This window comes from Urocitellus parryii, chromosome 9, assembly GCF_045843805.1.
Source record: "Urocitellus parryii isolate mUroPar1 chromosome 9, mUroPar1.hap1, whole genome shotgun sequence".
Lineage (NCBI taxonomy): Eukaryota > Metazoa > Chordata > Mammalia > Rodentia > Sciuridae > Urocitellus > Urocitellus parryii.
In genome coordinates, this window is record NC_135539.1 from 138,675,355 (window position 1) to 138,689,712 (window position 14,358).

At 37.9% G+C, this 14,358-nt stretch overlaps 1 protein-coding gene across 5 annotated transcripts in view; it reads right to left on the reverse strand.

Moving 5' to 3' along the window:
• The window catches only part of Rabgap1l (RAB GTPase activating protein 1 like), a 628,203-nt gene that overhangs the window by 186,979 nt on the left and 426,866 nt on the right, over window positions 1-14,358 (reverse strand). For all 5 annotated transcript variants that reach the window (XM_077803024.1, XM_077803022.1, XM_077803023.1 and 2 more), the window contains one exon: window positions 5,305-5,346. In XM_077803024.1, coding sequence (XP_077659150.1) covers window positions 5,305-5,346 — 42 coding nt within the window. The remainder of the gene's footprint in view (window positions 1-5,304; window positions 5,347-14,358) is intronic.

Here is a 14,358-nt window from a genome sequence, read left to right on the forward strand (position 1 = left end):
AGGTTAGATGATCTGATTACGGTCTCACAGTAGGCTGACTACAGAAATGTAACCGCCGCCTGCAGAGCCTCAAACGCACCACGCAAAGGACTTGCCTCTGTGTCTCTATTCTTTCGCATGTATTTCACCTGCCTGAAATTCCTTTCTCGGTTTAGTTGCCCTCTTTGGAAAATCTTCCCTGGTTCTCCCAGAATGAAAATGGAACCCTGCCTTTTGGCTTCTGAAGCACCCCTTTAAGCCCTAGGACCAATCCCACTGAATCCTATCCACCTTTCTTCCTTCTCCTTTAGATCCAGGACAACTGCAGGACATCAAATGTGGTCTCTGTATCCCCACACCCAGCCCAGAACCTGGAAACAGGAGGCACTCTCAGAACATCTGTTGAGTAAGTAAACCAACCAACCAAATAACACAGTCTTCTCCAAAGGCAGGCAGGAAAGGTGGGGTCAAAGACACAGGTGGGAAGTCAGCCTTGGAGTGAATGCAGAACACATCTTTGCTAAAGGCAGGAGCAAAGCAGAGGAAGATGAGGATAAAGATTTTTAAGAAAGGCAATGAAACCTTGAATGAGTTCATGCTGAGTGCTTATTTTGATCATAAAAACAGGGCAAAGAGGACATCAGATTATTGTTCTCATCTATGTCAAATGACCTCATGCTTCTTAAGGTACATTAACTTCAAAATAATTACTGACTACCTGGAACATGATGTGTTTATTCAGCTATCTTTTGTTCCTGGAGTTCTGGATTGTCTCATGAGAAACAAATAATGAGAAATTGCTTCAACAAATTTAGGTATGATTTAACGTATGCATTGGTACTGTGATGGTAGATTTTTAATATAGACCTCTAACTCATTAAATACACCATTTCTGAAACTTTAAACTTTCTTGAGTATTCACTATAGAGAACTAGAAGGCCTGCATTTGCGTTGGCTGTAGCATTTACTAGACAGCACCTGAGACTAACCTATTATCAAACTGAAGGGGCACCAGAGCAAGGCTAAAAACAAACAACTCAGACAACAAATGATGTTGGGGCAGGAACCAGAAGACAGGAACGCCCAAGTCACAGAACTCTAGATGCACCCTGGGACAAACCATTTCCACAATATCGAGGACTGGAGTTTTACTGCCACCAACAGGACAGCAGGCATTCTTCAGGCTAGTATAAAACTGTGCAGAAACCATCCCCAAACAGATTCTGTTCAGATCTTCAGACTTCTAACCTGGTCGTTGACTGCAGAAATGACATCCCTAACTTTAGTCCTTCCTTATGTCACCATCTGCAAGCACAGAAACTAGACCTTTGAGCTCAATGGGCGTGTCAGACACCAAGGGAGCTAATGTTCCCTTTCCAGTCTCAGGTATGTGGTTTTCCACTTCCCCTTTTGCCCTGCGGTACCCCGAGTCCTGCAGGGACAGTGGCAGGTGGAGAGGCTAGGGCCCAAATTAGTCCTTCTTTTCCATGACGGCAGAGAAGGAAGGGGGAGTCATCCTTTGGAAGGACAAGGAAATACTTACCTAATCAGCCTGCTGCTAAACAAATAACTGGTTTTTCAACTCTCTTTAATAAATAGGTCCTAATTCTGGATTATTATTATTTTTTGATTCTCTATGAAGCCTCTTTTCTCCATTCCTCTTCTCCCCGTTTGTGACCCCCCCCCCCCAAAAAAAAAAAGCTGAACACTGAAGTAAATGGAATGGACAGGACAATTTTTGAGGGGAAAAAAAAATCAAAAGTAAGCAAACAAATACAATATGCCCAAAATATCTTTTAAAAAAATAATAAAGTGCTGTATACTAAAGTTTCCCATGAGCCACTCGGAATCACGGTGATGACAGATTAAAAAACTGCACAGGGAGGGCTGGGGATGTGGCTCAAGCGGTAGTGTGCTGGCCTGGCATGCGTGCGGCCCGGGTTCGATCCTCAGCACCACATACCAACAAAGATGTTGTGTCCGCCGAGAACTAAAAAATAAAAATATTAAAAATTCTCTTTCTCTCTCTCTCTCTCTCTCTCTCTCTCTCTCTCTCTCTCTCTCTCTCTCTCTCTCTCCCCTCTCTCTCTCTTAAAAAAAAAAAAAAAACTGCACAGGGAAGCTTTCTCAGACTATGGAAAAGGCTTTCTACTCCTCATGTGAGGCAATTTGATCCTTAGTAAACAGAGGTGGTCAGACTATGGCCAACTGTGGCAGCAGAGTCATGGCCACAGTGGTGGCCATGGCAATCCAGAAATGGAGTGTGAGGAAGGAACTTTCCTGAAAGAAGGCAAACGCGATGAGGATTTTGCTACGGCCACTTCTAGAAAGTGAGCCCCCTAGGTTAGACAGGAAGGAGTCAAATTACCTCTGTAGGAGGACAGAGCTCAATATAATCTGCATACACACAGGTTATATCCTAAGATTCCCCCCACATGTAAAATGACTAAAAATGAGTTCAGCAAGGTTGTGGAATACAAGACCAATTTAGAAAGAGCAAATTCATTTTTAGATATTAGCAATTAAGAAGAAAAGTTAGATTAAGAAAATAATCCCATTCACAATAGCATCAACAAAATATTTCAAAACAAATTTAAAAAGAAGGGCAAGTCTTTTGTACACTGAAAACTATAAATATTATGGAGAGAAATTAAAGACCTAAATAAATGATAACTTTCTGTTTTCATAGATTGGAAGACTCAATATTAAGGTCACACACTCCTCAACTGATTGAGAGATTGAATGAAATCCCTATTAAGATTCTACTGTCATATACATTCTGTTATTCTTTCTGCCAGGTGGGGACAATCAGATCAATGACATATACTTCAATTTAGCCCTATATATACAGTCTCCATGAAGAGTCAGTTTCAGGATTTATACAAAGTAGATAAAAAATATCAGTCACTACTGGTGAAAAACACTCTCCTTCTATCTTTTCTAACTAGCCAAATTCTCAGAGATGATGTTTGAAGACTGCCTAAATATTGCTAAAGATATAAAAAGCTTTTCTGCACAGTGACCAAAGAATGACTCTGCCCAAGCACGCCTAGGTTAACAAGCTCAGAAATAAATGGCCATAATACAGAAAAGTAAACATGTTAACCAGGAAGACAATTAACATCTATAGTATTGGGCTGACAAATAAAGTTCTGATAGCCACAGGGGTAGGCCTGGGTTACCTAAAAGACTAATGAGCATGTGTTGAAAACACCAGTGGACAGGCCACCAAAAGTATGGGAAAGGTAACTTGGGAAAGATGAAATGTCCAAGACTTAAAAAGAAAATTAGATATGATAGGAAAATCAGAACTTTGTTGAACTTCCTTATACTTGTTTAGAATGTAGTATTGCATTTAGTCTGAATTACATAATGCTTTAATTGATTAAGTCTATAAAGGTCTTATTCTAGCCCTGTCTGTTGAGAGGGCATGTTGGAAAGTGATTTGTTTTGTTTTGGTTTTGGTACTGGTGACTGAACCCAGGGGCTCTTCACCACTAAGCCACATCCCCAGCCCTTTTTAAAATTTTTTAAAAATATTTTTAGTTGTAGATGGACACAATACCTTTATTTTATTTATTTATTTTTATGTGTTGCTGAGAATCGAACCCACTGCCTCATACATGCTAGGCAAGTGCTCTACCAATAAGCTACAACACCAGCCTCCTTTGTTAAATTTTTTATTTTAAGATAGGGTCTCGCTAAGCATCTTAGGGCCTCATTAAGTTGCTGAGGCTGGCCTCAAATTTGCAATGCTTCTGGCTCAGCCTCCCAAGCAGCTAGGATTACAGGAATGTGCCATCACCCCCAACTAAGTGGTTTTGATTTGTTTTAATGACAAAAATTCAAGATCGATTCATGACTTCATTAAAAGATAAAAGCAAATATGTTTGTGTTATTTTATTTAAAATAAAATTTCAGATATCTTTCCTAACTTGTATAGTAATTTTGGCATAAAAATTGTCCATATAAACTGGGTGCAGTGGTGCACACCTGTAATCCCAGTAGCTCGGAGGATCATGAATTTAAACCAGCCTTAGCAAAGGCAAGGTGCTAAGCAACTCAGTAAGACCCTGTCTCTAATAAAATACAAAATTGAGCTGGGGATGTAGCTCAGTGGTTTAGTGTTCCTGAGCTCAATCCCTGGTACCATGCACTGACCCCACAAAAGAACTGTCCATATACAAACACAAAATGATTTAATGAAAAAAGCACATTTGATGAACTTCACAAAAAGCACGTGCTTGTGAATCACAAGCAGCAATCTGCTTCTAGAGTTTCAGAGGACCCATGTTATTTCATGCTTTATTTAGAATCAAGGTGTGTAGAGGTTATCTATCAAAGCTCTCTAAATCTGTCAAGGAACCCTCCCAAGAAAACTTTTGAGGGATTCCAAATAATAATGGTGGATCTAGGAACATATTCTAAGTACTTTGTAAATGACAATATTAATCATTATCATGACAGCTAACATTTATTAGGCAGTAAAATTTTCTAGACATTATATAAAGAACTTTTATATACCACCTTAATTATAATAACAATGCCATAAATTAATTTTTATTATTATTTCAAAACCCAGGTTCAGAGCACTTAGAGTAATTTGCCCAAGGTCATCCAACAGGACTGAAATTAGAACCAAATCTGCAAGAGTCTGACTCAACCACCATCTGACTCAGGGAAAGGATAGGCCTGAGCCTTTATGAGCAAGGCAATTATAGCCTTCAACAGCAGGATGCCATCTTTGTCTGGGTTATTTTCATCAACTCTGCAGCAAACATCTTGCTGTTACCACACTATTAAGGCTGTATTAATATGTTGATATAAAATCCAACAAGGTAATTATAATAGAATTCTAAAATGTCTTATAAATTTCCAGTTATCAGGGAAAGAACTGCAAAGTGAAATGTAGCAATTTCTTTCTAAGTCAGTGTATTATAGAATCCTTTTAATAATTTAATTATATGTTTAGGTACTCCAGGGATGTAATTATGGAAAGAAGTATTTTAAGAAAAAACCCTTTCTTCATTTTGACAGAAAACATGTTTTAACTTTCAGATTTCTCACATTATCCAACTCACGTAAGGGAAAGCACCTTTTAGGTTATAGGAAGAAGTACTGGGATAGCAGGATTAGATGGATTATAGGAAAACCAAACTCAAAATGCACAGCAATAAAAAAGGATGAGAAGGAGGGAAGATCCGAGTTTCCTAGAGAAGCCATCTTTCTCTAGGTACAAGAACCTAGAATGACTCAAAGGCTTATTCCAGTTTCAAACGTAAAGAGCTAAGGTAGTTTGATAATTTAAGACTGAAACAAACTTACCTTTAGGAGAGCCAAGGCAACATGAAAGATTATGTTCAAACCCTGAAAGATAAAAGGGACAGTGAAAATCAATACTATCACACCTACAACTGTTTTATTAAGTACTACCCAAGACTTCCAAACATCATTAATAAAATTCCTAATTGCTTTAATCTTCACATACAATACTAATTAAGATTTTTTGAAAAGGTATTTTGCCCCTCTGAGATTCATAGTGAAAAATTTACATGCTATTTAATTAATATTCATATAAAATTATTATTTTTCTTCTATCTACTTCTGGGTTATTTGTCTGTGGCTAAGGGTTGCAAAAGTCAAGTTCCTTGCTCAAGATGGCAAAAATAACACAGAAGTGTAAAACCATTAATTGAAATTCCTAATCCTAGTTCAGACATCTGGGTGACAGAGTTAAACTGCCAGTGGCAGACAAAACCAAGCCAGTCCATGCTACTGATGCTCTCGGGATTTCCAACATCATCCTTAGTGTAGTGTTGTTTGTTCTAGTGCTTTCTTTGAAGTGCAAAAACTACAGGTGGAAATCAGGGGCTATTGGCCAAACTTCCTTTTCCTTTTCTTTACTAAAAAGCCTATTTCAGTAGGGATAAACTAAACAGCCTCTGGAGAAGAAACACTGGAGCTGAGGTCTGGGCTCAGCCTAAAGACTGAAGGAGATGTTGAGCAGTTACATTTAGGAGACAGGGAACCTTACACAGTTAAGGTGACAGAATCAGAAACAGGCTGCTGGGAAAGGTGCTGTTTTCTCACCATGTAAGTCATCATACATGAGAAGAAAGAGCTTTCAAGTGTGAGCTGATAGCTTCCAAAACTATAGGATTCATTCAGTGTGTTCTCTTCACCGTGGTGACAAATACCACCTATGCCTTTTGGATATGGAGCTGTACCAAACATATTATGAAATAATAAACCATGCCTTTTGTATCCAAAATCAGAAGTGATGATTAGGATTGAATCCCAGAGTGCATTCCTGCTATGATTTGCTAAGGTAGCCTTTCATATTCAACCACTAAAACTATGACACAATGTAGAAAGGGTAAATGATGAGCACAAAACATTTGGTTGGCTAAGATACAAAATTAAACTAAAGGTTTTGATTTGGGGATTACTCAGTCAATTCTTTAAGAAACCAAAAATGGTAGGAAGTAAGTATAACCAGGACAGGAGACAAAAACAAATTGACATAGTTCATTATCATACCAAATGATGATTCTAGACCTGCTGTGATTATAATCTGCCAGTTAGAAAAAAGAAAGAAGACTATTCTAGATCAAGAAACTTGGGTCATAATTAAGCAAAATTGGTTCTCACCCACTAGCTGATGCCCACCTGCCAAATCTTTTTGTTGTTGTTGTTGGTTCAAAAGAATTCATTTTGACATAATTTTAAAAGCAAGGAATATAATTTGTCCAAATTCAGTCCCCAGGTCTTCCCCTTCCCCTCCCTTCCTCCCACTCCCTGTTCCTGTCCCTCTACTCTACTGGTCTATCTGCTATTTACTTATAACTTATTGGTCTATCTGCTATTTACATATATATATATATATATATATATATATATATATATATATATATATTTTAAATTAGTGTCTTGTTGGATGTATATGATGGTGAGATTCACTGTTAGGTCAGATTCATTCTACCGTCTTTTCCTACTCCATTCCTTTTTCCTTCCCTTCATTTCCCTTTGTCCATTGTACTAATGGTTCTTCTATCCTTTTTTTAGAACAAATCTTATTTTGGATTAGCTTCCACATATCAGAGAAAATATATGACTTTTGACCTCTGGGGGCTGGCCTATTTCACTTAGCACGACAGTCTCCAGTTCCATCCATTTACTGTCAAATGCTATAATATCATTATTCTTTATGGCTGAGTAATAATCCGTTTTGTATATATAGCACATTTTCTTTATCCATTCATCTGTTGAAGGGCACTTAGGTTGGCTCCATAGCTTGACTATTGTGAATTGTGCTGATATAAACGCTGAAGTGGCTGCAACACTATAGCATGCTGCTTTTAAATCTTTTGAATATACTGAGGAGTGGGATAACTAATTCAAATGAAGGTTCCAGTCCTAGTTTTTTGAAGCATCTCCATATTCCTTTCCAGAGTGTTTGCACTAATTTTCAGTCCCACCAACAATGTATGAGCGTACCTTTTTCCCTGTAGCCTCACCAACATTTATTGTTCTTTGTAGTCTTGACAATTGCCATTCTGACTAGAGTGAAGTGGAATCTCAGTATGTTTTTAATTTGCATTTCCCTAATTGCTAGAGGTTTTATTTCATACATTTGTTGACCATTCATATTTCTACTTTTGAGAAATGTCTGTTTAGTTCTTTGCCCATTTATCAATCAGGTTATTTGGTTTTTTTGGTGTTAAGTTTTTGAATTCTTTGTATATCCTCAATATCAATGCCCTATCTGAGGAGCAGCACCTGCCAAATCTTGCAGGACAAGATAAAGAAGACCCGCTCCCCTGCTCTCCAGTCCTTCTACCCTATGTCACACTGCAAGGCAGCAATAACTTCTCACAACCAGTGTTTGTCAACCTGCCACCAGGACTAGATCCAACAAGTTTCTTAAGTTGATGCTCAAAATGTAAGCCTCTCTTGTCTCCAGTTCTCTAATCTTCATATTGCTCTGGTCTCCCCTGCTACACGACATTTCCACTCCTCCTTTCCTTTCCAAATCCTTGCACGCTCCTCTTTGGAAACTTCTGCACATTCACCATCTCTGCCGTTCTTCTCAACATTCCCCCCACCTCCTAGCTTCCATTGCAGCAGTGAAATCTATGATTCTCACAGGCTGTACTATGATTCTTGTTTTTCAAAATGACTGTGATAAGCCCAAGATTATATATGTATTCAGTAGCCAGGATCACCCCACAAGTCTCCTGATGTTCATTTTCACCAAATAATGCTGGTGTGATATATACAGGAAGTGTTTAGCTAGTCTAAATTTTCTGTGGTTGATTCTTTTTCTTGTGTACTCAACTAGACCAATTTATGGAATTATCCTCAAAATACAGTAAGAGCTTCTTTTCTTCAATTATCTCAGAATCAAACTATGAGGTAACGAAGCCTTGAAAAAGAAACAAGAAAGTTTAAATGTCTTAAAAACTTAAGATCTCTAAATATTGAAAACAACTCTTTCCAACCTCAAGAGAAAATTTTGTTTGGATTTTATTTTATATGTACTTCTAATCAGTTTGGCGATAAGATTCTAGAGTTTATAGATAGTAGAAGTCGCAAGCTACAAAACAAAGCATGTGAGCCAAAATAAACTTTCTATCTATTAGTGGTGTCAAGTATTATTTTTAATAATGGAAAGCTACTAACACAGTGAATGAATCACTTTTTTGGGTCTCTCTTAATGAGTCCTCTAATTTCTAAAGGATGAAAATGATTCCTTCCACTTAAAGACAAGTAAATTTTCAGAGTGGACAATAAAGAGAGAGCAAAAATGTGACTCCTACCAAAACCAGATTCTATCATTTGTCTCCATATTAAAAACACTCACAAAAAGGAGCTGATTGAACATGAGGCAATAAAAACTCAGCTCGCTATGGAAAGAAAGGGTCACCACCTTCCTCCAGTGACAATAGATTGAGATCAGCAAGAAGCAGTGGTTCCTTAACTGATCTGGATATTGCTGTGTCAAAATTCAGTTGCAGTCCTGGCAACATCTTTGCTTTTAAGAACACCTACAAGTAATTGCCCCAAATTGAATAATTGCTCCAAAGTGAAGATCACAGTGTTCCTTGGTAGGCCAACTATTGAGCACCCACCCTCCTGCATAAATAAAGGTTGACAGCTGAGCACTCACTGAAACAAAGACATTGAACATCTTGGCTCTGATGAGCAGGCACTCGTGGGTTCAGAGGGAGCTGACAGATTATGTGAAAAGCTGTCAAAAAGCTGTACTGACGGCACTGAGAGCAAACTATGCAAAGGTAGTGTCAAAAGTGCCAGATGCACATCAGCACTTGGCTCCTTAGGGTTAAAGTGACAGGGAAATAAATAGTATGCAGAAGTGGAGATCAATAGGCAGCAAGAGATGATCTAATCCAAAGTGGCCAAGGTGGACAGGACAGGCCCCGACGAAGCCAGAAGGCTTGGTGTGCCAACCTTTCTGACTATCCCAAGTGGTATATACCACCCAGGAAAGGGTGTGATTAAATTAGACAGCATATAACTCTGCATTTGGTAAGTACTGAAATTTGCTAGCAATCACTATTAAATCATGTACTGATTGTCTACTATCTCCAACATTTTATGTTTTCCCCACTCAAACCTCTCTACCACTCGTTATCATCTTAGACTCTGAGAGACAGGCTTGGAGATATCACAACTGTTACAAAGTGGTAAAGCCAGCATTAGAATTTAGTTTCCTGTCAGAAAACAAATTCATGCTGTGTTTACTAATTTTATCTCAGTTGTTTATAGTTAGTGAGACTTACAGATATATCTGTGATAGATTAAAGATGGTCACAATTCTTTGACACTTTTCCCACTGAGAGGCTGGGTCTCTGCCCTCTCTTCTGAATCTGGACAACTATACCACTGCTCTGACTGACAGAATGTGATGGAAGTGACACCATGACAATGTATGGGCCCAGTCCTTCAGAGACTGACAACTCCCATGTCCCCATCTGATGGCATAATCACTCTTGGAAGCCAGCCACCATGAAAGAAGCACAACTACACTTAGACCCTCGTGCTCCAAACAGCCAGAAAGCCGCTAGTGCACCTGGAGGACCAGATGTCACTGGCAGAAGAAAAACTGAGGATCACCAGGATCACAAACTGCGCATGTGAATGAAGTCATCTGGCAGTGAATCAGGTTGTCCAACCAGTGTCACGTAGATCAAAGGGGAACCCTGCAGTCGAACACTTTCCAATTCCCAACTCAAAGAAAACAAACAGCTCTTTTTAATTTTTTTCCACTTTGAAATAATTTTAGATTTAGAGAAAAATTCCCCCAAATATCTGACATTTTATATAACCACAGTTCAATAACCAAAACCAAGAGCTCAGTATGAAACTGTTGTCAAATGTACAATTTATATCCTCTGAATTTAGTCGTTGTGTCTCCTTGGTCTCCTGTAATCTGCGAAAATCTTCAATCTTTTCTTACATGTTCTTGACATTTTTGAAGAGTACTGGCCAATTATTTTGTAGGATGTCCCTTAATTTGATTTGTCTGATGATGTTTCTTTGTGAGTGAATTCAATAGCATAGAAGTAACACAGTGTTCTTCTCAGTGAATGTTATCAGGAGGTGACATAACATCAGTATGTCTAACCATACAATCACTGCCTTTTGGTGTGTGGGGGGGATGTTATCTACTTATTTGGGTGCTCAGGATTGAACCAGGGTCTTGTGCAGAATCACTGTCTTAAAGTCACTCAGTTTGGGTATATTTGTTATGTATAACAAATGACAGGTCACCAGAATAGAATCCTGTTGGCTTCTCTTTGATAAACTTCCTCCTCTATGATCTCTAAGAAATATGTTTTTTAAAAGAACAGGAAAATGACAGATAATTGCCATATAAGGAAGCAAATATTAGCTGCTCTTAAATATATGTTCTATAGCAAGAATATCGTCACAAGTTAGCTAAAGGATCTTTATTCATTCTGCTTCGTATGTTTTAAACTATTTGAAGTTCAACCTGTTAGGATGGCTGAATCCTGGAATTTGATGGGAGTGACCAGAAAACCAATGTGATTTGAGTTTGGAGGCTTTTTTCTTTATGCCCACTAGAGGTCAGGAGTGTAGCACTGAAAAATCAAGCAAGAGCTTTTTCTTTCTTTTGTTTTTTTAAAAAAAAGGATTTTGAGAGATGCTTCTAATGGCGATTTTAAACTGCCCTTATGTCCACTACTTCCTTACTAATATAAAATATACAAAAAAACTAGATGATTTCCACACTCCTTTCCCCTCACTTTTATTATATATTTCCATTTTTATTTTATTTATTTATTTATTTTTTTTTTTAAATTTTTTAATATTTATTTTTTAGTTCTTAGCGGACACAACATCTTTGTTGGTATGTGGTGCTGAGGATCGAACCCGGGCCGCACGCATGCCAGGCGAGCGCGCTACCGCTTGAGCCACATCCCCAGCCCCTCCATTTTTATTATAGCTTTTTTATTAAACTTTTTTTCCCATAAACTAGTAGTGAATATCAAAGAGTTTAAGAAGGAGGGGGATGAGCACTAACTGGGAAGAGACCCCTTCCCCTGCTGCAGGTGGGGTTTCATGGTGGTCCCCACTCCTCACCAACTCTTGATCTTGTGGTTGTGGGAAGAGGAAAAAATAGCTGCTTCCCAGGGAATTCTAGAAGATCACATCCTATACCTCCAAACCTCACCTCGGATGCCCTTTGTGCTTGGCAACCCTTCCCTCCACTTGATTACCCCGGCTCTTCTCCACTATGAGCTCAGATGTCAACGCCTCTGCAGAAGCTTTCCTGGCCTTCCGTGGCTGGCACAGATTCCCTTGTTAGTGCTCTTGAAAGCCACCCTGCCCATACCCCAGCACCCATTCTGTGGGTGCTGCTTCTGGTTCCCTTAAGTCGTGTGAGGACAAATACTGCCGGTGCCTTTATTGATATATTCCCATCACTCACAGTAGATACTTGATGTTAGTTAAATGAATGTATGAAATTAATAGAGTTGCTAAGAATAAGAAAATGGACTTTTAATGAGAATTTAAGATTATGAAATACTGATCAAAGTAATTTCTCCTTATAGTTTCTTGATATTAGTGTCATTTTTTTTTACTGCTGAGCCTCCTTTTCAAATTGTTTAGTAATACATGTTACCATACCACCCTAATATGATATCAGATTTTATTTGAATTATGCAAAAAAACCCTCACAAAGTGCTAAAGATATTAAGGTAATATTTATGCATTTTAAAATGAATACATATTATTCTATGAGAAAAACAATGATTAATAGAAAGATGAAAGTTGGGATATCCTGCAGACTAGTTTTTATATGTCCTATCAGATTACTTGACAGTTTTATGGGCCAGGAGGTATGGGCAAACAGACTCCATTTTACCCTGAGACTCCATCTGACTTAAGAAATGCTTCTTCATGGGAAAACCCAGCCTCTGTACCTACAAATAGTTGCTTAGCACAGCATATTGGCAACACACAATGGCAAAATTGTTCCTTCTAGTCTCATACACTGTACTTGTGCAATGTGCCCTAACCACATAGAATGTTAATGTTTGTCTAGCCTTTAGTAATCATTCTTTAAATTGTACTCAACTAGGGTCGTTTTGACCCACTTCCTCTTCTGCTTATGATTTTAGATCTCATGATTTTTGTTTATGGTCTTGAATCATAGCAACAGCTATTTATGATTAATGTACTGACATGCTTTACTTGTGGTATAAATATTTGCTCTAACCTTGGAGGGGGTTGAAGGGTGTAGACTTGCAGTCTGCCCCTTGGCCCACCAGCAGGTGAATCTGGACCACCAGCTGGTGAATAAATGTTTCATGTCCTGTTTCAAGATTGAGCAGGTGATTTACTGCAATCTCACCATAACTGCAGCAGCAAAAAAAAAAAAAAAAATGCTGAGTGATTATTTGGTTAGCTGTTGAAAATAGGAGGGCTGTATCAAATTTCCTGTGCAACTTCACTGATCTGTGTCTGTGTGTACACATGCCATTCTACTTTAATGGGAAGCTGTGCAACTGCTTACTTGAAAGCTAAGATGAGTTAAGCTTAACAAAAATATGAACAGAAGATGTGAATGGGATAACTTTATTTTTAGTACTAGGGATGGAACCCAGGGTCTCATGCATGCTAGTTAAGTGTTCCCTAGCCCTGAATGTGATAAAATTTTGAGATATTAATGATGAGGAAAAAAATAGCATATGGTGAAAGCTAAACAAAACAACAAACTCAGTAGATTAATTTTATAAAACTGGTCATAGAAGAGATTTCAGAGAAAACAAGCTATAAATATTATTTTCTTGAAAATTCATATTTGATCAATAACAAATGTGTTCCCAAATTTTAACATAAATACATACTACTTGATTTCTCAGAAAGCATATTTCTTATTGAAAGAGCCAACCACATAACGCTTTAGAAACTGTTAATAATTATTTCAATCTGAAAATTTAATCAGACTAACAATGTTTATAAAATACATCAGAAATGAGACAAACTCCTAAATCTAACAACATATTCCGTTGAGTATTTTGATTTTCCCACAGTACTAATATTTAGATTTTAGCAAAGGTCTTATTTCTATAGCTTTTGATATTTCTACTCAGGCAAAAAGTACAAGCATAACAATTTAAGAGCATACTTTCTTCATTCAACTTAACCATTCACACATCAGGGAAATGTAAAATCAACACCCTCTGGCCAGCGGGCTATAAGAAATATCCACTCCCACTGGGTGTAGTGGCACACACCTGTGGGGTTGGGAGGCTGAGGCAGGAGGATCATGAATTCAAAGCCAGCCTCAGCAAAAGCAAGGCACTAAGCAACTCAGTGAGACCCTGTCTCTAAATAAAATATAAAACAGGGCTGGGGATGTAGCTCAGTGGTCAAATGCCCCTGAGTTCAATCCCTGGTACAAAAAAAAAAAAAAAAAAAGAAAGAAAGAAAGAAAGAAAGAAAGAAAGAAAGAAAGAAAGAAAGAAAGAAAGAAAGAAAGAAAAGAAAGCAAAAAATAAATAAATGAACTTCCAGTAAATTTTCATAATTTATGTAGCAAACCATTTGCCAGTAGTAATTAGCTATCATGGAACAAAATATCCATGGCTTGGGGTACCATGAAGTATACAGTCAGTCAGTTAATAACTTCAGTATATAATTCAGGACATTCAGCACACTCATGTTTAACTATGAAATGGATGAGAAAGCGTCTTTATTAGAAACTGATGGAGAGAAAGGTATCTATCTAAGAGAAGCAGGTAATTAAATCACTCATACTCTTAAGTTCTTTCCCAAGAAGCCCTGTCCTCACATCAAGAAATTAAACTGGAAATCACAGATCTA